The sequence below is a fragment of the Stenella coeruleoalba genome (assembly GCF_951394435.1).
Source record: "Stenella coeruleoalba genome assembly, chromosome: 7".
NCBI lineage: Eukaryota > Metazoa > Chordata > Mammalia > Artiodactyla > Delphinidae > Stenella > Stenella coeruleoalba.
Genome location: NC_137153.1, coordinates 9,519,183 through 9,543,878, shown reverse-complemented (window position 1 = coordinate 9,543,878; position 24,696 = coordinate 9,519,183). Strand labels below are relative to the sequence as shown.

General features: G+C 39.4%; 1 protein-coding gene across 1 annotated transcript in view; it reads left to right on the top strand.

Moving 5' to 3' along the window:
• LOC307189570 (putative ATP-dependent RNA helicase DDX60) overlaps positions 1 to 24,696 on the top strand; it is a 113,364-nt gene that overhangs the window by 86,464 nt on the left and 2,204 nt on the right. Inside the window, exons 37-39 of the mRNA XM_079927755.1 lie at positions 2,022 to 2,131; positions 15,734 to 15,876; positions 17,775 to 17,926. Coding sequence (XP_079783881.1) covers positions 2,022 to 2,131; positions 15,734 to 15,876; positions 17,775 to 17,926 — 405 coding nt within the window. The remainder of the gene's footprint in view (positions 1 to 2,021; positions 2,132 to 15,733; positions 15,877 to 17,774; positions 17,927 to 24,696) is intronic.

Below are 24,696 nucleotides of genomic sequence, written 5' to 3'. Positions count from 1 at the left end.
ATTTCTGCTGTACAGCAAAGTGATTCAGTTATACATGTACATACATTCTTTTTCATATTCTTTTCTATTATGCTTTATCACAGGATACTGAATATCGTTCCCTGTGCTCTACAGTAGGACCTTGTTGCTTATCCATCCTATGTGTAATAATTTGCATCTGCTAATCCCACACTCCCACTCCATCCCTCCCCCACCCTCTCCCCCTTGGCAACCACAAGTCTGTTCTCTATGTCTGTGAGTCCGTTTCTGTTTCATAGAGAAGTTCATTTGTGTTGTATTTTAGATTCCACATATGTGATATCATTCGTCTTTCTCTTTCTGACTTATTTCACTTAGTATGATAATCTCTAGGTCCATCCCTGTTGCTGCAAATGGCGTTATTTCATTCTTTTTTATGGCTGAGTAGTAGTCCATTGTATATATGGACCACATCTTTATGCATTTATCTGTTGATGGACATTTAGGTTTTTTCCATGTCTTGGCTATTGTGAATAGTGCTGCTGTAAACATAAGGGTGCATGTATCTTTTTGAATTAGAATTTTGTCTGGATATAGGCCCAGGAGTGGGATTGTGGATCATATGTCACCATTATTTCTTTAAATATCTTTTCAGCCCCACTCTTTTTCCCTCTCCTTCTGAGACTCCAATGGTGTGAGTGTTAGCTTTTCTGTGTAGTGTCACAGGTCCCTGACACTCTTCATTTTCTTTTCAGTCCACTTTCTCTTATTCAGATTGGTGAAGGCTATTGACCTGTCCTCAGGTTCACACACACACACACACACACACACACTCCCTTGCAGTGTACCTTGCAGCTCCCACAGGTCTTCTATTTTCCTTAAGCTTTATAGTCTCCATTTCATTCCACAACAAGCCCTAAACGTAGTGTGGCAGTTTCTTTGATGGAAAAATATTGGAAGCAGTGAAGACTAAGGAGAGAAGCCAGACTTGATGACGGTGGCAACTTGTGACTCAGAAGCTACGAGGAGAAAACATATGAAGTATTTATTATAGGAATCTAGCAAAATACAGAACGATGCCAGCTAAATATATCGTTTGTTAAACTGACTTTTATTTCAACGTCAGTGTTCACTAAATGCACATCCGACTTGCACAAAACCAGCCAGGGCCAGGGAGTGAGCGTGCATTCCTTCCTAGGGTACGAAGCAGCTATGTAGAGCTGTATCAAGAGGGCAGGTCTGCATTCTTTGGTTTCCAGGTTTCTAAGCTACAATAAAGGCTTGTTATCAACTCAGCCTCACAGGGATGTGTGGTGCAAGCACGATCGATCGATCTATCAAGTACGAAGTTAGAGTAGGGTTCATCTTGGCATACCCATGTAAGTAACAAGAGCTAATTTGGTTTTACATCAACTATGTTGATTAGACAGCACTTTTCCTAATAAGCACTCAACCTACTAGGGACTTTTACCATGTGTGATATCCATAGAGATGATAGAGTGAGCCTTCGTTCGATAGGAAGACATAAAACAGGATCAAGAAAGGCTATTAAGAGAAGCAAAAGCTGGCTTTCAGAAAACTCTCGGGCTATGGGAGCCTTGCCCACCTGCCAGGAGACTTCCTGAACAGGGCAGAAATTATGAAATCATAGCAGTCAGTTGAAGAAGTGAAGCTTTCTCTTGTCCCAGTTATGGATTCACGTGAAAAATACAAAATCTAACTTTTCCCAACACGTCCAAACATTTCATTCTTTTAATAAAAATTCAAGACAGAGCAGCCCCGTGTCTCCTAGGTCTTTCTTCTTGGCAACAGCAAGCCCTGGCCGTATCTCAAAAGCAAGAATAGGGACGTTGAGACGTGAGGGATGACACGGCAGTGGATTCTCTGGGTTTCCTCATGCCTCCCATACGTCCAAGCAGCGTGAGGGGGGCCTCATCGCCACTGTGCTTCCCCACCGTGTCATCAGGGCATCCAGCCTCCCCCAACCTGGCATCAGTGGGCATGAACAAGGCAGTCTGAGGTGGAGCTAATCAGAGCTCTGCTTTTATCTCCTTCCTCTACAGTCTGGCATCAAACTATCTTTGGAGCCATATTGTCTACACTTTGTCAACATGTTATATCTTTCATGATCTGGCCGAACTAAACGAGTTCACAGAAGGTCCTCCAGTATACGGTCTGTATTTTCCTCTTTTTAAGACCAATTATTTAGCTCTGAGTTTCCCTCCTCTTTATCTATATCTTAGCCATGCTTTAAAGCCCACGTCAAATAGCACTTCTCTGTGTAGCATCCCACCAGATGATCTTTTCCCTTTATGGACCTATTAGGAAAGGGAAAACACAAAAGTACGTCTTGCAATACTGTTTTCCATAGTGTCTGCACTGATTTACTTTCCCACAGACAGTATGTAACGCCTCCCTCTTCTCCACATCTTTGCCAAGTTATTTCTTGTCTTTTTATGATAGCCATTCTGATAGGTGTGAGGTGATATCTCATTGTGGTTTTGATTTGCATTTCCCTGATGATTAGTGATGTTGAGCATCTTTTCATGTGTCTGTTGGCCATCTGTATGTCTTCTTTGGAAAAATGTCTATTCAGATCCTCTGTCCCGTTTTTATATCAGATTGTTCTTTTAATTTTGTGTTGTGTGAGGTTTTTTTTTTATGTATTTTGGAATGTACGTATTTTACGTATCCCTTATGGGATATATCATTTGCAAATACAGGCATACCTCTGAGCTATTGAAGGTTCAGTTCCAGACCAATGCAATAAAGTGAATATCAAAGTAAAGCAAGTCACATATTTTTTTGATTTCGTAATGAGTAAAAAGTTATGTTTACACTATGCTGTAGTCTCTTAAGTTTGAAATAACATTATGTCTAAAATAACAATGTAAATACCGCAGTTAAAAATACTTTATTGCTAAAAAAATTCTAGCCATGATCTGAGCCTTCAGTGAGTCATACTCTTTCTGCTGGTAGAAGAGTTAAAATATTTTGAGAATTAAGAAAATGTGACACAGAGTCATAAAATGAGCAAATGTAGGAAAAATGGCTATAGACTTGCTGGTTGCCACAAATTTGTAAAAAATGCAAGATCTTCAAAGTGCAACAAAGCAAAGTGCAATAAAACAGGGTCTACCTGTATCTTCTCCTATTCAGTAGGCTGGGTTTTCTGTCTTGTTGATGGTTTCCTTCACTGTGCAAAAGCTTGTAGTTTGATGAAGTCCCATTTGTTTACTTTTGCTTTTGTTTCCCTTGCCTGAGGAGAGAGACCCAAAGAAAATATTGCTAAGACTGATGTCAGAGAGTGTACTGCCTGTATTTTCTTCTAGGAGTTTTCTGGTTTCAAGTCTTACATTTAAGTCTTTAATCCATTTTGAATGTATTTTTGTATTTGGTGTGAGAAAGTAGTCCATTTTCATTCTTTTGCATGTAGCTGTCCAGTTTTCCCAACGCCATTTATTGGAGAGATTGACTTTGCCCCATTGCATATTCTTGGTTCGTTTGTCAAAGATTGACCATATGAGTACGGGTTTATTTCTGGGCTCTCCATTCTGTGCCATTGATCTATGTGTATACTTTTGCACCTGTAGCATACAGTTTTGGTTACTATAACTTTGTAGTATAGTTTGAAATCAGGGATCATGACCAAGCGAAGCTTAATTTTCCTTTATTTAGATTGTTTTGGCTATTTGGGGTCTTCTGTGGTTCCATACAAATTTTAGAATTGTCTTTTGTAGTTCTGTGAAAAATGCCTTTGACATTTTTTTGTTTTGTTTTGTAGATTGAATCTCTAGATTACTTTCAATAGCATGAACATTTTAACAATATTAATTCTTCCAATCTTTGAGCATGGTATATCTTCCTATTTATTTGTGTAGTCTTCAGTTTCTTTCATTAGTGTCATAGTTTTCAGGATACAAGTCATTCACCCCCTTGGTTCAGTTTACTCCTAGGTATTTTATTCTTTTTGCAATTATAAATGGGATTGTTTTCTTCATTTAGTTTTCTGAAAATTCATTATTGGTATATAAAAATCAACAGATTTCTGTATATTAACTTTGTACTGTGTAACTTCAGGGAATTCATTTACTAGTTCTAATGACTTTGGTTTGGTTCTGTATATTAATTTTGTACCCTGCAACTTTACTGAATTCATTTACTAGTTGTAATGGTTTTTGGTGGGGTCTTTAGGGTTTTCTATATAGTATTATGTCATCTGCAATTAGTGAGTTGTACTTGTTACTTTCCAATTTGAATGACTTTTATCTCCTAGACTGTGTTAAATAAAAGTGACAAGCGTGAGCCTCTTTGTCTTGTTCCTGATCTTAGAGGAAAAGCTTTTAGCTTGTCACTCTTACGATGTTAGCTGTAGGTTTGTCATATGTGGCCTTTATTATGTTGTGGTATATCCCCTCTTTACCCATTTTGTGGGAGTTTATGTCACAATGGATTTTGAATTTTGCCAGATGCTTTTTCTGCATCTATTGAGCTGATCATATGATTTTTTCCCCAGTGGCTCCAAATTGATGTGTTCCTTTATTTAATCATTGCAGCTTCAAACATTTTTTAACATTTGTATGATTTCTCCACCTCCCCCAACCCAATCTAGAGTGATATTTAATCCTTTGCATTCTTCAAGCTCTCACAACTGCCGTTAAAATTCACTAATATAAAGCATTGACCACAGCTGACAGCTTGGCTAAAAATGGGCATCTTTCATCATATTGGTGCTCTTCTGAAGACTGAGTTAGCCAAGAACTCTTTACCTTTAATTTGAAAGTAAAATGCACTTTGAAAATAGGCAGTGTGATTTGTTCAGTCAGAGCATTATGTAGTTACTTTCGCTTGAGATGATCATATGGTTTCTGTCCTTGTTTTGTCAATGTGGTTTATCACATTGATTGACGTGTGGATATTGAACCATCCTTGCATCCGTGGGATAAATTCCACTTGATCTTGGTGTGCAGTCCTTTTATTGAATTGTATTTAGTTTGCTAGCATTTTGTTGAGGATTTTTTATCTCTGTTCATCAAGGATATTGGTCTGAAATTTTCTTGTGGTTTCTTTGTCTGGTTTTGGTAACTGGATGGTGGTGGCTTTGTGGAATGTGTTCAGGTGTTCCTTCCTCTTCAGTTGTTTTGGAAAAGTTTGAGAATGATAGGTGTTAATACATTTTGGGGTGTTTGGTAGCATTTACCTGTGAAGCTATCTGGTCCTGAACTTTTGTTTGTTGGGAGTATTTTTATTACCAGTTCAATTTCATAACTGATAATCAGTCTGTTCATGTTTTCTACTTCTTCCTGATTCGGTCTTGGGAGATTGTATGTTTCTAGGAATTTATTCTTTTCTTCTAGGTTATCCATTTTATTGGCATATAATTGTTCATAGTAATCGCTTGTGATCCTTTGTATTTCTGTGGTATTGCTAACTTCTCTTTTGTTTCTGATTTTTATCAGCTGAAAAATCTGTTGATGATCTTATGGGGGTTCCCTTGGAACAAGTTGTCTCTCTCTTTCTGCTTTTAATATTCTCTCCTTTGCTTTAACTTTTGATATTTTAATTACAGTATGTCTTGGTGTAGATCTCTTTGGGTTCTTTTTGTTTGGGACTCTGTGCTTCCTGGACTTGGATGTCTGCTACCGTATCTTCCAGATTGCTGATATATTCTTCTGCATCCTCTAATCTGCTGTTGATTCCTTCTAGTGTATTTTTCATTTCAGTAACTGTATTCTTCAGTTCCTTGTTTTCTCTTTTATATTTTCTATCTCTTTGTTTAATTTCTTACTGATTTTATTTATTTTTCTCCCAAGTTCAGTGAGCATTTTTTGTGACTATTACTTTGAACTCTTCATCTGGTAAATTGCTTATATTCATTTCATTTAGTGATTTTCCTGGGGTTTTGTCTTGTTCTCTCATTTGGAAGGTATTCCTTGTCTCCTCATTTTGCGTAACTCTCTGTGTTAATTTCAGTGATTAGGCATATCAGCTACATCTCTCACTCCTGAGAGAGTTGCCTTGTATAGAAGGTGTCCTATGGGGTCCTTTGGCTCAATGCCCCCTGGTCCCCAAAGCCAGGTGCTCTTGAGGTACCTTCTTTGTGGGCTGTGTGTGCCCTCCCATTGTGGTTGTGGATGCACCAGTGGGCAGGGCTGGCCCCTAGCTCATCTGGCTGGTTGTCCCGACCATGACTGCTGTGGGTGTGCCGGTGTGCGGGGCCAGCCCTCTCTGGTGGGATCTGCTTTGGGGGGCATTGGTGCTGGCCAGGGCTGCCTGTCAGTTGAGTGGGGTAGGAGCTCCTTTGGAGAGGTGGGTTGGGTGGGGCGGGTCCTCAGGGGAACACCAGGGCAGGGCTCATGGTGTTAGGTAGGTTGATTGAGAGTGATAGAAACGGCCCCACCAGCACCGGGCCTGCTAGTTAGAAGGAGAGTAAAAAAAAGGTCTCCAGCCAGTACTTCTGTCCTTGGAGAAAGTTTCCCCAGGTCCTTGCCTGCCTCGCATCCACCCTAATATTAGTCAATGAATCTACTTCAAGAGTGGAGTCTCAGTTCCCCACAGCCTCCCAGCCTTCCCGGATAGAAGCCCCACTGATTTCCCAAGCCAGACGCTCTGGTGGCTTGTCCTCCTGGAGCTGGTCAGACCCGTTGCTCCTCAGGGGAACTTTGCGGTTGTGATACCCTCCTGCTTGTGGATCACTTACTTGGGGCTGTGGGTTCTGACTGGACTGCATCTCTGCCCCTCCATCCCGTCTCCGTGTGGCCCTTCTTCATATCCTCAGTCATAGAAAACCTGTCCTGCTGGTTTTCAGGTTGTCCTCAGAGAGTTGTTCTACGGGTACTTGTGGTTTTGGTGTGCCCATTGGGGGAGTGGGGCTCAGGGTCTTCCAACTCTGCTCTCCTGATCTGGACTCTAGTCTCTAATAAGTTATTTTTAAAGTCTATAAACAACTTTGAAAAGTAGTTATTCTTTTTTTTTTTAATTTATTTAATTTATTTATTTTTGGCTGCTTTGGGTCTTTGCTGCTGTGTGCGGGCTTTCTCTAGTTGCAGCGAGTGGGGGCTACTCTTCATTGCGGTGCGCAGGCTTCTCATTGCGGTGGCTTCTCTTGTTGCAGAGCACGGGCTCTAGGCGCGCAGGCTCAGTAGTTGTGGCTTGAGGACTGTAGAGCACAGGCTCAGTAGTTGTGGTGCACAGGCTTAGTTGCTCCGCGGCACGTGGGATCTTCCCGGAGCAGGGATGGAACCTGTGACCCCTGCATTGGCAGGCGGATTCTCAACCACTGCGCCACCAGGGAAGCCCTGAAAAGTAGTTACTCTTACCAGCTTTGTTTTAAGATGAGAAAACTGAGGCTCAGAAGAACTCACAAGCCGTGGTGTGAACCTAGATCTGTCTGGCTCCAAATCTCCTTTTCCTTTGATTACAAAACACTGACTCACATACAGGGTATTATTTTGTTATTGAATTCCTGCAAAGGGAAAGACATTTTTCCAATTTGGGGGCTGAAGAAGCAAGTTAGAGACATTTGAGGTCTTCACAGAGTTAGGAAATTGCCAAGAAAAGATGTGAACTTATTTTGGAAAGGTTTTATAAACTATGTTTTATTTCTTTATACCTTGCTGGATAAGGTTTGCTATTATTTTATTTAGGATTTTGTTTAGGATTTTTCTTTCAGATATTTTGTTTAGGATTTTTATTTCTATATAAACTAATGACACAGACCTGAAAATTTCCTTTCCTATGTTTGATTTTTTTTTGATTGAAAAGTTTATTTTAGACTCAAAATAAATTGGAGAACATTCTTTCTTTTTTATTTATCTTCTATTTATGAACTGTTTGATGGGATTGGAATAATATGTTCCTTGAATGATGCTTTTTATTTTTTTAATTGGAGAAGAGGATTGGGGTAAATTTTAAATGTTCGTTTATCGGTCTGTTAAAGTTTTCTTAATAAATTTATTTTATTTATTTTTGGCTGCATTGGGTCTTTGTTGCTGTGCGTGGGCTTTCTCTAGCTGTGGCGAGTCGGGGCTACTCTTCATTGCAGTACGTGGGCTTCTCATTGCAGTGGCTTCTCTTGTTGTGGAGCTTGGGCTGTACGTGCGCGGGCTTCAGTAGTTGTGGCACGTGGGCTCAGTAGTTGTGGCGCGGCGCACAGGCTCTAGAGTGCAGGCTCAGTAGTTGTGGCTCACGGGCTTTGTTGCTCCATGGCGTGTGGGATCTTCCTGGACCAGGGCTTGAACCCGTGTCCCCTGCATTGGCAGGTGGATTCTTAACCACTGCACCACCAGGGAAGCCCTAAAGTTTTCTATTTCTTATTTAGCTTGGCATATCATACGACAATTTCCACTTTATCTAAATGTTCAAATTTCTTACGATATACCTGTTGATAGTACTTTTTCTAATTTGTAAAATTGCTGCCATTTTTGTAGTTCTGATCCCCCTTTTATTCCTAAAATTATTTATTTTTGTTAGCTCTTTTTTTTCCTGAGAAATGATGACAAACTGTGTTGATTTTATTATTTTCAAATAATTAGTTTTGGCTTTATCAATCCTTTTTTACATGTCACTAAAATGTTAATCTTGATAATTTCTTTCTGTCACTTTCTTTTTTTTTTTTTTTTTTTTTTTTTTGTGGTACGCGGGCCTCTCAGTGTTGTGGCCTCTCCCATTGCAGAGCACAGGCTCCGGACGCGCAGGCCCAGCGGCCATGGCTCACGGGCCCAGCCGCTCCGCGGCATGTGGGATCCTCCCAAACCGGGGCACGAACCTGTGTCCCCTGCATCGGCAGGCAGACTCTCAACCACCGTGCCACCAGGGAAGCCCTATCACTTTCTTTAAAAATGTTCTCCTTTTAACTTCTTTAGCTAAGTTTCATGCTTAGCTCACTAACTTTTATTCTAACTTCTTTTCTAATATAAGCACTTAATGATATAAATTTCTGTCTATTCATAATTTTAGAGGCATTCAGTACATTTTTATGAATATTTTTGGTGTTATTTAAATTCAAGTATTAAAAAAATTTCCCATTAATTCTTTTTGCCATGCAAAATTAATTAGAAGTGCTCTTATTAACTTGCACATGTAAGACATTTTGTTTTATTTTTCTTATTTATCTTCCATTATTGATTATGTGGTTAGAGAACATAGTGTCTAAGACACTATGAATTTTGTAGACTTACTTTGTTATTTAAGATATTTCAAACATGTTCCTTATTTACTTGAGCAGAATGTATTCTATATTAGGAGTCATAGCAATCAGAGAAAGGTTTTTTTAAAATTTTTTATTGGAATATAGTTGATTTACAATGTCGTGTTAGTGTCAGGTGTACAGCAAAGTGAATGAGTTATACATATACATGTATCCACTCTTTTTTAGATTCTTTTCCCGTATCGGTCATTACAGAGTATTGAGTAGAGTTCCCTGTGCTGTACAGCAGGTCCATATTAGTTATCTATTTTATATAGAGTAAGAGAAAGGTTTTTAATTAATATCCTCATTGTTCAAATTTTCCCTGACCTCCTTGATACCTGTAACATGAAAAATATGAAGAAATATGCTTAGGTCAGTGGTGTAGTATTTCTCTGTCCCATTAAAACCTTGAGGGAAGTTCGTTGGACTTGTTTTGTGCATTTTGTTACTGAACAGAAACTCTCCACTGTGAGGTTTTATGCTCCATCGGACCGGCAGGTTATTTTTGAGCACATACGACGTTTTCAGTTCTAGTCCACACTGATCAGGACTTTTGAGTTGATGAAGAAGAATTCTCAGTGGATCTCAAGCCTCCAATTAATTGTCCCAAGATGTCAGGTGTCCTTGCTGTAATTCTTGTAGACTTTACAAGGTGGACAGCAGAAGGAGGTGGAGGAAGGTACATGTAGTGTGCGGGGTGGCTGGGAGAGTCCTGGGAGAGGCTGGTAGGGGCGTGTGCAGACTGCAGCTGGCCCGAGGCAGGTGTGTGCACACACTTGACCTTTGCCTTCAGTGTCCTATAAATGCACTTTCACAGAGGGTGTGGCCGAGGAAATGGGAAGAAGCAGAGAAGCTGTGATACCCTGCTTGCTCTTCGTCTTCTCTCAGCCTCTCCAGGAATCGAAACCTAAGGCAGGAGACTTGGCTGGTGTAGAGAGGGCACTGCCAGGGCCTCGGTCGGAGCAGCAGTGCTCTCTGTTCCAGGTCTTCCCAGGGCCTCCCAGGACACCTGACCCCATCCTGCAGCAGCTGCCGGCTGTTGGGTGTGAGGAGGGAACCACAGATCACAGGTAGGAGGGGGTTTGGTGCCTCGTTTACAGATGAGGCGGTGAGAAAAGTGAGCGCATGTGTTTGGGGATTGTTTAAGGAAAGAAGTGACTGCTAATAGCTGAGATAAACTTGAAAGTTAGTCTCGGGGTGGCAGAATGCTGCTGCTTTCAGTCCCAAGACTAAGTCACTTATTTGAAAATAAATTAAGTCCACATGTCCCCTTTGGATTGAATTCATATTTTTTAAACATAGTAAGACTTGGTACCAGCTTGATTATTTTAAAAAACGTGATACACAATTTTGCATTAAGTTTATAGCTTAATGTAACTGACAGACATGGGAAAGACACACGTGTTTGTGTGAGTGTGTGTGTACGTGTGTGTATATGTGTGTGTATCTGTGCGTGTGTGTGTTTGTATCAATGAGGAGCTTGGCAGGACTGATAGAGAAATAATGGCATTAACAAGTGAGAAGTCTACCTTAAATGGTGGTTTGTAAACTTGGATTTAAAAATACTGTCAGCATAGTTTTCTTGACTGTATTTCTATGTTTAATAGCTAAGAATTGCCTTTTACTTTAGGGTAGGGGGTGACTTGTGACTCAGCTAAATTGGGTTTCTCTGCACAGCGAAGTGTACTTGCAACATTTCAGTGAAACTGGAAATCAAGGGCAAAGTCAGTTCTTGTCTGTAGTTGTTCTCCAAGTCCAACAGTGCGGCTCCCTGGAGCAGCTGCGTAGCTGCCTGTGACCTCAGCAGCGCTGTTAGCCTCCTGGGAAAGACGGGGCGTGGCATCAGACAGACTCACTGCTTCAGCTTACTCGCAAGCTTTTACAAAACCTCTCCGATCCTCTGATGACTCGTCTCTAAAATGAGAGATAATAACTCCAACAATATGAAATTATTCAGAGGGCTATGGGAGAATGTCTGGAAAAGACTTTTCAAAGAAACTCCTTTTATATTAAAAATACTGATCTATTGTGTGGTAGAATGCAACATTTATATGCATTTTTACTAAAAAAGGTAAAGTTAGAGGTTTCCCCAGATCCTGTGCCGTTGGGTATTTCAGGGGAAGCATGTGAGAAAAAAAATGTCATTTGTGCTCATCATTAAGACAAGCATGATTGTCTAGGAGGATGTACTTGCAGCTGTTTCTTGGTACAGTTGGCCGGTGTGCTTAATCAAATAACGTTGACACGTATTCTGTCTGGGGACCAGGGAAGACCCTGATGCTCTCTGAGCAGCACACCTGGGGCGAGTCCAGGGTGGGGCTACATTCCTCAGAACTGCTGCTGCCCTGTTTCTCCCGAATGCTCCTACCCGGTCTTTATCTGACAAACCCCTTCGAGCTCAAGCTGAAGCATCCTGTCCCCTGAGAAGCCTTATTCACTTCTCCCTGGGCACAGCCCCCTGGTGTTCTGCTCTAAATACTTGGTTTACCAGCTGCAGTGCAGCCCTCATCATGTCATTTCTTAGTCTGCGAACTTGTCTCTCACTTTCTCTAGACTGGGTTCTTCTAGACGCTAGCGGCCTTGAGAATATTGCCTAGAATAATATCTAATATTATATTAAATGCCCAATAAAAGATGATTGAGTGGATTAATGAATGAATGAATGAACATTCGTCAGAGTGAAATTATATCTATGGGCAATTGCATTTGCTGAAAAAAGCCAGAAACAGGAAGGGTTGGAAATGCGGCAGAGTGGTCAACACTTTTACTTCTTCTCACAGTATATTTATGCTTTCATGCTTTGTGGGGGAAATATATTTTTACTGCTATTTTAAAGAAAAGGAAACTGCAGCCCAGAGAGAGCAAATGATTGCCCACTTACTGCATTGGCAGTATCACAGTGATGCATTTTGATGATGTTAAAAAACAAAATTCAACTGAGTAGATCTGAAGGTCTAATTGGCTGTATTCAAAGACTCATGAGTCAGGTACCATCCCATCCAGCAAGTAGAAAGGAGCTCCAAGGAGCTGTGCAAAATGGAAGGTTTTTATAGACGTAAAGGGGCGAGATAAGAGAAGAGCAGATGACCTTATCTTTCTTTGGGCGATGGAAGGGGTCTATCAGATGGATTGCCTCACCACTGCTGACCAGGAAATTCCAGACTGACTGGTTTTAGACGACGATTGAGGTACAATAAGTCCCCTACGTATGAACGAGTTCTGTTCCGAGAGCACGTTCGTAAGTCCAATCTGTTGATAAGTCCAACAAAGTTAGCCTAGGTACCCGACTAACACAGTTGGCTGTATAGTACTGTACTGTAATAGGTTTATAATACTTTTCACACAAATAATACATAAAAAACAAACAAAAAATAAAGAAAACATTTTAAATCTTACAGTATAGTACCTTGAAAAGTACAGTAGTCCAGTACAACAGCTGGCATCCAGGGGCTGGCATCGAGGGAACAGGCAAGAAGAGTTACTGACTGGAGGGGGGAGAGGAGGTGGGAGATGGCAGAGCTGAAGGATCGTCAGCAATAGGGGACGGAGGGCCAGCTGCAGTGTCACTCAACGCCTGACGCTGATGGCACAGGCTCTGGTTCCTTGCTGGATTCAATTCTATCCACCCTCTTAAAAAAATGATCCAGTGATGTCTGGGTAGTACTGTACCAGCTACATCACTGCTGCTTTTACGCTTGCTTCCAGACATCCTGGGCTTGAAACAAAGATACTGTACTACTGTGTTCTATACAGTCCTGTACAGTAAAGTACGTGAAAGCACAACCACTTGTACGGGTTGCATGCACGTGACAATGTATGCCAGACACGTGAACTAACTTACGTGATTGGATATGCAAGCGCACGTTCGCATCTTTGAAAGTTTGCAACTTGAAGGTTCGTATGTAAGGGACTTACTGTATATTTGAAACGAGAAGACATGAATGTTCAGTTTAACGGTAATTTGAAAATTTTGTTCTGGGAATTTTACGCATTGCAAGAGATAAAAATATGATAGTAGCATTGGATACGTGAGCAGAGCGAGCAGGGAGCAGGGTAGAGTGATGTAAACCTGGATTCCATCCCAGCCCTGCTACTTAGCACGTAGGTGGCCGTAATCAAATTTCTTTATCTGTCAACTGGGCATCATTCCAGTACCTACTTCAAAGGATTGCTGTGAGGATTGAATTAATGAATATGTGCAGCGGGCTTAGAGCAGTGCTTGGCATATAGGAAACAATACGTGTTAGATCTTATTTTCTTAATTGTCATTATTTACGGACAAAATGACTGGCCCCTGAAAAAGACAAAAGAATCAGCAGAAAAATAAGTATTCAGATGCAGAATAGATTTAATGAAATGTATAGCTTTCCCATACACTAAAGTGATGAAGAAAATAAAGTGTGATGTAATCTCCCCAATAGTAGAAAATGGGAATTAACAAGATACTGCAGTTCACTTGTTAATCTGGCAAAGATTACAACGAACGGTTATGTTGATAAGATCGTACTTAGATGGATCCTTTACCAATATTCTTTACTATAGTGTTTATACTATAAATTTATACTTAGAACTATATTTCCATCCAAGCTTTTAAAAATATTGTGGCCCTGTGTCTCCCAGACTTGGTGTCCTGTACTTGGGCTTTAACTAGTTACACATTCCCCTGGTAATTCTGAAGGACCTTCCCAAGGACTTTGCCGCTATGGTAGAGGAACACAATGACAGAATTCAAAAGAATTCTGCTTCCTTCCTCCCAACAATTTCTAAGCTGGCTGACATGAGAAAAGAATACCAACTGCCTCTCTCAGAAATTGGTAAGGTTGAGAACGTCCACGAACAGACTGTGTAGTCAATAGCGGAAAATAAATGTCAATATTTTGAGATATTCAATAAAATTAAACTTTAGAATATAAGGAGAAAACTCTTGCAAAAAGAACGCTTAGGAAGCGAACATAATCCTTCAGATCTATGCTGTGCAAAAGTTATACTGAAATATATTATTTGGATTTAGCTAAGCCACCATGGATTTGATTTGACACTAAATGCTTAAAATATTTTTACATTTTCTAGTGTCATTATAAGCTAACAGACCATGCAATTGTCTAAATTTAGTCCAGACTCTCCCCTTTCCTCTTGATGCTATTTGTCTTTTGGTCAATATTGATGCTCTTCACTAGTTAAGCTTTCAAATCTGAATAACTTTGGAAATATAAGAAAAGGACTATTGGCATATTTATGGGGTTCATCAGTATGTTAGTACTTTCTTGAGTACTATGGGGGGGTGCAACAAGGAAGTTGAGGCATTGCCCGTGCCTTTGAGGAAAGGACAGAGTAAAGGAAAAGAACATGACAAAAATATAAGGAAAATGCACTAATCTGTGCCAGATGAAGTAAAGGCTTTGGAAGCAGAGAATACACTCACCGCCCCAGGATGAAAAAAGAAGAGGAGAGACGCCTAAGAGGAAAGGGAGAAGGGGTGGAATTCTCTCCCTCACCTCCAGAAGAAGCAAGGAGGAAAAAATGGAGCAGTAAGGGCTGCTTGGGTTTATTCATATTTCTGGATAGATTATTACACTGGAATGTGGAAGGCTTATGAGGAACAGAGAGAAAAGGGTCGGTTCATTCAATCGTGGAATACGAAATTAGCTAGCAATGAGTCAACTTCATAGGAAAGAATTGATGTGCTTCCAGGAAATTGCCTACATTTGGGACTTAGAGGGGTGAATACATTTATCTTTTTTTGTTTTTCTCTGGGCCAATGTGTGTAGGCATAATAATGCCTCCTCCCCACGAAGGGGTCTGGGTCCTGATCCTGGGACCCTGTGAGCATGTGATGTAGCCAAAAGATAGTCTCTGTGATGCTGTTAGAGAACAAGTTGAGAGGAAGGAGGGGATGCAGGAGGGGTACAGACACAGGGAGACCACGTGAGCCGTGGCAGTAGCTTCTCCTCCCAAGTTCACCTCTCAGGCCTGGGGGGCTCAACCAGAGCCCGTGGAGAGGGAGGTAGGAGTTTCCTCCCTTCTGCTGGGATATGAAGGGGAGAGATAGCCTAAGTGGGCAGCGATGCCAATTTTAACTCTGTTATGGGAAATCTTGCAGTTTTTGTAGCTCCATAGCATTTTTTTTTTAATTATTGAAATACAGTGATTTACAATGTTGTGTTAGCACCTTAAAAGCAATTAACTGATAATGAAATACGTTTTAAAGGACAGGCGGATGGTGCCTGAGATCCTCAGATCACTAGGGTCCAATGAAGTGCGTTTTCCGTTTTGTAAATGGTGTTCATCCCTTTTCTGGGTGATAGACACAGAGTTACCCCCCTGGACCAGTCGATGAGGACAAATAACAACACCTCTAACAGATGCCAGAATGAGTTTAGTTTAAGAAGAATGCTTTCCCAGTGATGGTCTGGCAGTATAATTCTTAAATTTTCATCTTAAATATTTTCCTTTCTAAAAATCTTTAATCATTTGCTTAGTAATAATGGTATAAACAAGTCTGATTTGTTTTAAATAATTCGTGTTGAACAGGAGAACAATTTTCAATTCACTTCTTCTTTGATTTTCCACTTCTTTTCTTACTAGACTTTTCAGGTCAAGAATGTGTGGACTCGGAGGTGGTCTGTCGTCTGATGCCCGGGGCAGACGGCAGGACGGCAGTCTCCCCGTTTGTCTGGCTGTCCAACGTAACCAATCAAGATCTGTTTGACATCATTGTGGTAAAAGATGTACGTGAGTGTATGGGTGCAGCTTTCTTTTATCTTGTTTATTCATTTAAGAGAAATAATTTTTATACGATGATAGTAGTAGGAAAGTGTCCACTCTACCAAAGCCATGTTACTCATATTCCAGAATAAGAATTCCAGCTTTTCACTGAAGTGGAAGAACAAATCTTTTTTTAAAATACCTGAGTGGTTTTAAAATAGAAAATTAAATTAGGTAAGGAAGAGAATGTTACATTCTCAGTTAATCATCATGTACGGATTATGCCTTACTGTGGGGATCATTACGCCAGAGGCCCTGGCTGCTCACCTGTGGACCAGAGACCAGCACCACTAGCATCACTAGCATTACCTGCTGGAGATGCCATCCTATAACCACGGAGTTCCGACGCACATCAACATCGGGCACCCCTGTGATAGGCAGTTTGTGTTTGTCCTTATTTTTGTGATCCTTGCACGTAAAGAAGGTGTGTGATATACAGAGTAGAAACAACAAATATATAACGCACACTTTAATTTTTAAGATGAATACATGAGCCACTGTTTCCTGTCACGTGTGATTGGGGGTAATGAGTCTGCCGGCCAGTCCTGCCTGGGGCCCTGGTGACTTACCCACAGCATGTGGAGGAGCAATACATTCCTATTTTAACTTTGGATGGAAAGTTCTAGGAAATATTTCCTCGATCTTTCTCTTTTAATTGAAGTATAGTTGATTTACAATGTTGTGTTAATTACTGCTGTGCAGCAAAGTGATTCAGTTATACATAGATATGCATTCTTTTTTTATATATTCTTTTCCATTATGATTTATCATAGGCTACTGAATAGAGTTCTCTGGGCTATATAGTAGGACCTTGTTGTTTATCCATTCTATATATAAAAACTTATATCTACAATCCCAAACTCCCAATCTATCCCTCCTCCACCCCCCTCCCCCTTGGCAACCATAAGTCTGTTCTCTATGTCCGTGCTTCTGTTTCTGTTTCACAGATAGGTTCATTTTTGTCGTACTTTAGATTCCACACATAAGTGATATCATATGGTATTTGTCTTTCTCTGTCTGACTTACTTAGTGTGATAATCTCCAAGTCCATCCATGTTGCTGCAAATGGCATTATTTCATTGTTTTTTATGGCTGAGTAATATTCCACTGTCTATATGTACCACTTCTTCTTTATCCATTCATCGGTCATGGACACTTAGGTTGCTTCCATGTCTTGGCTATTATGACTAGTGCTGCTATGAACATAAGGGTGCATGTACCTTTTCAAATTAGAGTTTTGTCTAGAATGGGATTGCGGGATCATATGGTAGCTCTATTTTTAGTTTTCTGAGGAACCTCCATACTCCTCTCCATAGTGGCTGCACCATCTTCCCACCAACAGTGTAGGAGGGTTTGATGGGCAGTACGTTCTAAATGACTGTGAGGACATCATTGGCCAAAGTCAGTTAATTATATTCTGAATGGCAGTTTAAGAAAAAATAGATGTATATGGAAAGGGGAATGCTATTCCTGTTATATGTAGCTGATACAATGTAAGTTTGTAAAGCCATGAATACTTTTTCAGGAAAAATAGATTCAAAAAATTTTTGTAGCATAATTCTGGGATGATAAAAGTGACTGTGACTTCACATTTCTAGTAAATTAGAGACATTATTTCTATGATTTCAAAGAGTCAATATTTTGAGTATTGATTTTTTTAAACTGATTTTATTTGGTCATTTATATTAAAGTGGAGAAAACCTTAATACACTGTTTGCATGTTTGACAATACTTCATTAAAATATAATGAGTTATTGTTTTAGTGAACTAGATGTAAAGAACCAGAATGATATTTTATAACAGACTAAGGCATATCTCAAAAGAAAGACACTAACGATCTAAAATCTCTGCATATCCTCAGGCTATGTTACAAACGATTCATGTGGATGCAAAAAATATTCCTCTCCTTTGCTTGAATAAATATGATAAGAGTGGAAGGGGATGCCCTTTGAACAGTTACATATTGAACTTCAAAAAACACAGCTCCCAGTCGGCACTGACCAAGGATAACTGGTATGACCTTTTCTGTTTTAACATTCTTTATAGACAGGCGTGTGTGTTTGTGTAATGAATGCTGTTGCATTATGACTTATGAGAATAATTTCAAGATGCAATAATTTGGGTGATTAAGGTGCAATTTATTTCGAACAGTTTAAAAAACACCTTTTCAAATTATGATTGTGGTGAAGCTCACGTATCATAAAATTGACCATTTGAAAGTGAAGAGTTCAGGGACATTTGATGCGTTCATAATGAACAACCACTGCCTCTATCCAGGTATTAAACATTGTCATTGACCCAAGGGGAGTCTGGACCCCTGAAGCAGTGACTCCCCTCCCCTCCCTCAACTCTGGCACCTACTGTTCTGTGTCTGTCTGTTCTCCATCTTGTGGATTTAACTAGTCTGGGTGATTAATGAATGGAATCATACAATTATGTGACTTTCTGTGTCTGAGTTCTTTCACTAGGATATTTCGAGGTTCGCCCATGTTGGAGTGATAGCAGTACTTGACTCCTTTTTATAGCTGGTTTTTTTCGCATTGTTTGTATATATACAATTTGTTTATCCAATGAATGAACATTTGGTTGCTTCAACTTTTGGCTCCTGTGAATAGTGCTGCAGTGAACAAGCATGCACATGTATTTGTTTCAGTGCCTGTTTTCATTTCCTTTGTGTATAAACCTAGGAGTAGAACTGTTGGGTTATGTAGTAACTCCTTGTTCAACGTCTGTGGAACCGCTGAAATGTTCTCCACAGCAACAATTTTACACAACCAACTGTACTGTACAAGGGTTCTACTTTCTCCGCAACCTCACCACACTTGTTATTTTCCTTTTTTATAAAAAGTTATAGCCATTCTAGTGTATGTGAAGTGATCCATATCTCACTGTGGTTTTACTTTACATTTCCCTAAACACTAAACATTTTGAGCTTAATTTTATGTTATGAAAGAGATGTATATAGTCTTTGGAAAAATGTCTATTCAAGTCCTTTGCCCATAACTCTACAAGTCATTGCCCTCCATAACTCTACAATTATGTTGTTTATCTTTTGTTGTTGAGTTGTAGAAGTCCTTTAGATATTCTAATACTAGACTCTTGTCAGATATATGATTTGCAAATATTTTCTCCGACTGTGTAAGTTATCTTTTATTTTCTTGATAATGCCCTTTGATGCACAAAATTTTTAATTTTGAGGAAATCCAACCTACCTAATTCTTCTTTTGTTACTCATCCTTTTGGTGTCATATCCAAGAATTCATTCCCAAATCCAAGGTCATGAAGATTTCTCCCTATGTTTTCTTCTAAGAGCTCTTATATTTAGATTGTTGATCCATTTTGAATAGATTTGGTGTATGGTATGAGATAAGTTTACAACTTCATTCATCTGCATGTGGTTTTACAGTTGCCCCAGAACCATTTGTTGAATTCTTTCTCCACCGAATGGGGTTGGTAACTTGTCAAACCTCAGCTGACAGATATGTGGGTTTATTTTTGAATTCTCAGTCCTATTCCGTTAGTCTGTCTGTCTATTTTCATGCCAGTACCACCCTGTTTTGATAACTATAGCTTGTGAAATGTGTGGGTCTTCCAACTCTCTTTGTGTTCAGTACTGTTTTGGCTATTCAAGGTCCTTTGTAATTCCATATGAATTTGAGGATTGTCTTTTCCACTTCTGCAAACAAGACTGTAGGAATTTGGATAAGGATTGCAATGATCTGTAGATCACTTTGAGTACTATTGGCATCTTAACAATATTAAGTCTTTCAATCCGTAAACACAGGATATCTTTCCATTTTTAGGTCGTCCTTAATTTCTTTCTGCAATGTTGTAGCTTTCAGTGTACAAGTTGTTGACCTCCTTTGTTAAATTTATTCCTAGGTATTTTATTCTTATGCATGCTATTGCAGTTGGAACTTTTTCCTTAATATTATTTTCAGAAAGTACCTCGCTTTCATGTAGAAACACAAATGGTTTTTGAGTATTGATCTTGTACTCTATGACTTTGCCAAATTTGTTTATTAGCTCTGATAGTTATTTTGTGGATTCTTCAGCATTTTCTACATATGGGATCATGCCATCTGTGAAAAAAGGAGTTTTACTTGTTCCTTTCCAATTTGAACGCCTTCTTTTTCTTCCTCTTACTTAAGGGCTCTGCCTAGTACTTGCAGTAAAATGTTGATTAGCAATGGTGAAAGCAGACATCCTTGTTTTGTTCCTGATCTTCAGTCTTTTCTCATTGAATCTGACCTTAGCTGTGAGCTTTTCATAAATGTTCTTTATCAATATAAGAGAGTTCCCTTATATTCTTAGTTTGCTGAGTATTTTTATGAAAGGACTTTTTTTTCAAATGCTTATTCTGCACTAACTGAGGTGATCTGGTGGCTTTTTTCTTTTATTCTATTAATGTGGTGTGTTACATTGATTAGTTTTCTCATGTTGAATCATCCATGCATTCTTGGGGTAAATCTCACTGAGTCATAGTGTGTAATCTTTTAAATATACTTTTGGACTCAGTTTGTTGGTACTTTGCTGAGGATTTTTGCATCTATGTTCATAAGAGAAGTTGGTCTTTTCCTGTGATGTCTTAGTCTGGTTTTGGTATTAGGGTAAAATGGGCCTCATAGAATGAGTTAGGAAGCATTCCTTCCTCTTCTGTTTTTTTGCAACAGTTTGAAAAAAATTGGTGTTAATTCTTCTTTAAGTGTTTGGTAGAATTCACTACCAGCTGATCTGGACTTCTGTTAGGAGGGTTTTGATAACTGACTCAGTTTATTTAATTACTAAAGGCTTTATTAGATTTTCTATTTTTTTGAATCAGTATTGGAAATATGTATATTTCTAGAAATTCATCCACTTAACGTAGATTAATTTTTTGTTGTAATGTTATTTGTTGATAATAACCTCATATAATCCTTTTTATTTCTGTAGCATCTTTCGCTATGTTTATTTCTGATTTTATCTGCATCTTCTTTCTTCTTTGTCAGTCTAGCTAAAGATTTGGTCAATTTTGTTGATCTTTTCTGAGATCCAACTTTTGTTTCACTGATTCTATTTTTCTATTATTTATTTCATTTTCCACCACACTAATCTTTATTATTTCCTTCCTTCTGCTAGCTTAGGTTTTAGATCACACTTGTTTCTCTAGTTCCTTAAGTGTAAAATTAGGTTGCTGATGTGAGATCTTCCATTTTTTTTAATTTGGGCATTAACTGGTATAAATTTCCTTCTGAGCACTTCATGTATCCCATAAGTTGTGATATGATTTGCTTTTGCTGTCATTTGTCTTTGTTTTCTGATTTACCTGTGATTTCTTCTTTGACTCATTGTCTGTGTGCTGTTTAATTTCCATAGAGTTGTCAATTTTCCTATTTTCCTTCAGTTAATGATTTCTAGCTTCATTCCACTGTGCTCTGAAATGTGTCTGAAGACTTTGTGTGCCTTCTGTAATTTTAAATGTGTTGAAACTTGTTTTGTAGCCTAACTTATGGTCTCTTCTGGAGAACGTTTGATACGCTTATGAAGGGTGTAATCCTCTGCTGTTGTTGGGTGTGGGCTTTGAAATACGTCTGTTTTTTTTCCCCTGTAATTCATTTCTAATCTCATAGTGCTGTGGTCAAAAAAGATACTTGATATGATTTCAGTTTTCTTAAGTTTACTTAGGCTTGATTTGTGACCCAAGATGTGATCTATCCTGGAGAATGTTCCGTGCGCACTTGAGAAGAAAGCGTAATCTGCTGTTTTTGGATGGAATGTCCTATAAATATGAAGTAAATCTATCTGGTCTATTGTGTCATCGAAAGCTTCTGTTTCCTTATTTATTTTCATTTAGGATCATCTGTCCATTGGTGTAAGTGCGGTGTTAAAGTCCCCCACTATTATTGTGTTACTGTCGATTTCCTCTTTTATAGCTGTTAGCAGTTGCCTTATGTATTGTGGTGCTCCTATGTTGGGTGCCTATATATTTATAATTGTTATATCTTCTTCTTGGATTGATCCCTTGATCATTATGTAGTGTCCTTCCTTGCCTCTTGTAACATTCTTTCTTTTAAAGTCTATTTTATCTGTTATGAGTATTGCTACTCCAGCTTTCTTTTGATTTCCATTTGCATGGAATATCTTTTTCCATCCCCTCACTTTCAGTCTGTATGTGTCTGAAGTGGGTCTCTTGTAGACAGCATATAGATGGGTCTTGTTTTTGTATCCATTCAGCGAGCCTGTGTCTTTTGATTGGAGCATTTAATCCATTCATGTTTAAGGTAATTATCGATATGTATGTTCCTATGACCATTTTCTTCACTGTTTTAGGTTTCTTTTCGTAGGTTCTTTTCTTCTCTTGTGTTTCCCACTTAGAGAAGTTCCTTTAGCATTTGTGGTAGAGCTGATTTGATGGTGCTGAATTCTCTTAGCTTTTGCTTGTCTGTAAAGCTTTTGATTTCTCCATCGAATCTGAATGAGATCCTTGCCAGGTAGAGTAATCTTGGTTGTAGGTTCTTCCCTTTCATCACTTTAAGTATATCATTCCACTCCCTTCTGTCTTGTAGAGTTTCGGCTGAGAAATCATCTTTTAATCTTATGGGAGTTCCCTTGTATGTTATTTGTCATTTTTCCCTTGCTGCTTTCAATAATTTTTCTTTGTCTTTAATTTCTGCCAATTTGATTACTATGTGTCTTGGCATGTTTCTCCTTGGGTTTATCCTGTATGGGACTCACTGCACTTCCTGGACTTGGGTGGCTATTTCCTTTCCCATGTTAGGGAAGTTTTCGACTATAATCTCTTCAAATATTTTCTCGGGTACTTTCTCTCTCTCTCTTCTCCTTCTGGGACCCCTATAATGCGAATGTTGTTGCATTTAATGTTGTCCCAGAGGTCTCTTAGGCTGTCTTCATTTCTTTTCATTCTTTTTTCTTTCTTCTGTTCTACAGCAGTGAATTCCACCATTCTGTCTTCCAGGTCACTTATCCATTCTTCTGCCTCAGTTATTCTGCTATTGATTCCTTCTAGCGTAGTTTTCATTTCAGTTATTGTATTGTTCATCTCTGTTTGTTCTTTAATTCTTCTAGGTCTTTGTTAAACATTTCTTGCATCTTCTCGATCTTTGCCTCCATTCTTTTTCAAAGGTCCTGGATCATCTTCACTATCATTATTCTGACTTCTTTTTCTGGGAGGTTGCCTATCTCCACTTCATTTAGTTGTTTTTCTGGGGTTTTATCTGGTTCCTTCATCTGGTACATAGCCCTCTGCCTTTTCATCTTGTCTGACTTTCTGTGAATGTGGTTTTTGTTCCACAGGCTGCAGGATTGTAGTTCTTCTTGCTTCTGCTGTCTGCCCTCTGGTGGATGAGGCTATCTAAGAGGCTTGAGCAAGTTTCCTGATATCTTAGATTAATTTTTAAGCGTATTTTCTGCCAAACTGTAGATGACTACTGATGACCCAGTTTCAGTATCGAATAGCTGCCATTTAGACTCTAGTTATTTTTGGAAAATCTCTCTCTTCAGAATGCTGCAATTCAGTGAGCACTGAGTTTTCCATGTGCCAAGCATACCTCCTATATACCAGCCACTCCTCTAAGGACTAGTCTGGAGGCACAGAGGAGAAAAGAGTCTTTGCTGTCAGGGAGCTGGCGTTCCAGTGAGGGAGATAATACATGAGGTGAAATTTTGTCAGACAAGTGAATGATGAGCAGGCATCGTCTATGTGACTGCTGGAGCCACTGGACTTGTCTAGTAGGATTCCCTGCTAGTGTTGGAGGGTCTCCTGCAGAGACAGGGGGTGGCTGTGGCTCACTGTGGGGACAAGGACAGTGACAGCAGAGGTTCTGGGAAGTACTCCTTGGCGTGAGCCCTCCCAGAGTCCCCTTTAACTACTAATTTAGAGCTGTCACTTTCTCTCTTAAATTCTGTCGGTGTTTTGCCTCATATATTTGGGGGAATCTGTTATTTGGGGTCTATATGTTTATTGTATCTTCTAGATAAGTGTTGTATCTTCTAGATGAATCAACCCTTTTATCCACATATAATGTCTTTTTTGTCTCTTGTAACAGTTTGTACTTAAAGTCTGTTTTTTTCTGATATTATTACAGGCACCCCAGCTCTCTTCTATTTACTATTTGCATGGAGTATCTTTCTCTGTTCTTTCACTTTTCAACATCTTTGTATGCTTGTCTCCAAAATTAGTCTCTTATAGACAGTAAATTGTTGGATTATGTTTTTTCTTTTTCGGTACGTGGGCCTCTCACTGCTGCGGCCTCTCCCATTGCAGAGCACAGGCTCCGGATGCGCAGGCTCAGCGGACATGGCTCACGGGCCCAGCCGCTACGCGGCATGTGGGATCTTCCCGGACCAGGGCACGAACCTGTGTCCCCCTCATCGGCAGGCGGATCTCAACCACTGCGCCACCAGGGAAGCCCTGATTATGTATTTTTTAATTCATTCTGCCAATCTTTTGATTGGAGAATTTAATCCACTTACATTTAACGTAATTACTGATAAGAAAAGACTTACTTTTGCCATTTTGATAATTTTTTTAATAAGTCTTATGCTCTTTTTTGTTTCTCAGGGATAGTTTCTGGCAATTTTATCTGTCAATGGGTATACTTTCTAGTTTCTCTTTATGCTTCATACATTTTTTTTGAGCACTATGCATTTTGAATACAATAATGTGGTAATTCTGGAATTGTCCCCCTTCTCAGGGTTTATGTTTCAAGGGGTCCGCTGTGGCGTTGTTTGGTTTAGTGACTTTTCTAAACTATTTTTATAAAAATCTGTGTATATTTTTCACC